The sequence below is a fragment of the Plasmodium gaboni genome, chromosome 9 (assembly GCF_001602025.1).
Source record: "Plasmodium gaboni strain SY75 chromosome 9, whole genome shotgun sequence".
Taxonomy (NCBI): domain Eukaryota; phylum Apicomplexa; class Aconoidasida; order Haemosporida; family Plasmodiidae; genus Plasmodium; species Plasmodium gaboni.
Window position 1 is genome coordinate 190,936 of NC_031489.1, and position 1,540 is coordinate 192,475.

The 1,540-nt window shown below is 11.8% G+C and overlaps 1 protein-coding gene across 1 annotated transcript in view; it reads left to right on the forward strand.

The window, feature by feature from the left end:
• Nucleotides 1-1,417: 1,417 nt before the first annotated feature.
• The window catches only part of PGSY75_0905500 (hypothetical protein), a gene marked incomplete at both ends in the record, with an annotated part of 621 nt that continues 498 nt past the window's right edge, over nucleotides 1,418-1,540 (forward strand). The window contains one exon of the mRNA XM_018785466.1: nucleotides 1,418-1,540. This exon is cut by the window's right edge and continues 498 nt beyond it. Within this exon, the coding sequence (XP_018641807.1) occupies nucleotides 1,418-1,540 (123 nt within the window).

Genomic DNA, 1,540 nt, shown 5'->3' on the forward strand with positions numbered 1-1,540 from the left:
TGTGATTATATATATATAATATTTTATTTAAATCCAATTTATGCTTATATATGAGCAAAAATTGTCTATATGAAAAATATGAATAAAAATTTAACAATTATAAAATATTTCAATTTGCTTTTAAATTTATTTATTTTATATAGTTCAATATGTTATGATTAACCTTATTATATTATATACAAACAAGTAAAATTAAATTTATTAATTTATATACTTATACATATCCTTAAATTTATTTATTATTTATTTTGTGTATTAATTATTATATATATATATAAATAAATAATATAATTTGTCTTTATAATTATAACAAAATTTACATTTTCGTATTAATTTGTATATTTTATTATTTTTTTAATATATATAATGTATATATAATTATTTATTCATTTATTTTATTCATATTATACTTAATAAAAGTATTATATTATTTATTATATTTGTATTACCCATTTATGATACTATTTTGAATTAATTAAAAAAAAAAGAAACAAACAAGGAATTAATTAATTAAAGTATTGATTGATATATATATATATATATATATATATATTTTACTATGTATTATTCTGTAAATATTTCCTTTTCATTTATTTTATTAAATAATATAATTTAATATTATACACATATATATAATATATATATATATGTGTATTTTTTTTTATTTTTTTTTTTTAATGCATACTTATATTTTGTTTGTATTTTATTTTAATTATTTATTATTATTACACACATATAATAAAAAAATACGTGTATTTTTTAACGATACCAAAAAAAAAAAAAAAAATGATAAATAAATAATAATAAAAATAAAGACAATTTTTAGAATATATATATAATATATTTATGTGTATTAATCTTTTTATTTTATATATCTTTTACGTAGTCATAATATAAAATAAAAAGAACTTATATACATATAATAGTAAATGTAACTAGCTATATTCTACATGAAAAAAAAAAAAAAAAAAAAAAAGATAAAAAAAAAGTGTATATTATAAAACAAGAAAAAATTAAAATATTACAAAATAATATTATTCCGAGTATATTTTTATTTTTATTTGTAATTTATTAATTTGTTTATGTTTTTTTTTTCTTTTTTATATTATATTATTTTATATTTTTACAGATATCTTTAAAAAAATGGTAACGTACAATTTACATATAAAACATTAACCATTTATATGTAATAAGTGTATTATAATTTACATATTATATTTATAAGTCATAATATATTTTTATTATTAATTAGCTAATATATATATTATATATATAAGTCATAATATATTTTTATTATTAATTAGCTAATATATATATTATATATATATATATATATATATATATATATTATATATATATATATATATATATATACATATTTTTATATTTATATTTATTTATTTATATATTTTTATATATGATGTACGAATTAAGCAATAAATACATGATTGATGTGAAAAGATGTATAAAAGTATATAGAACATGTCTTATTTTACATGTCATTCTAGCCATATTACAATTGTTGACCCCAAGACCATTT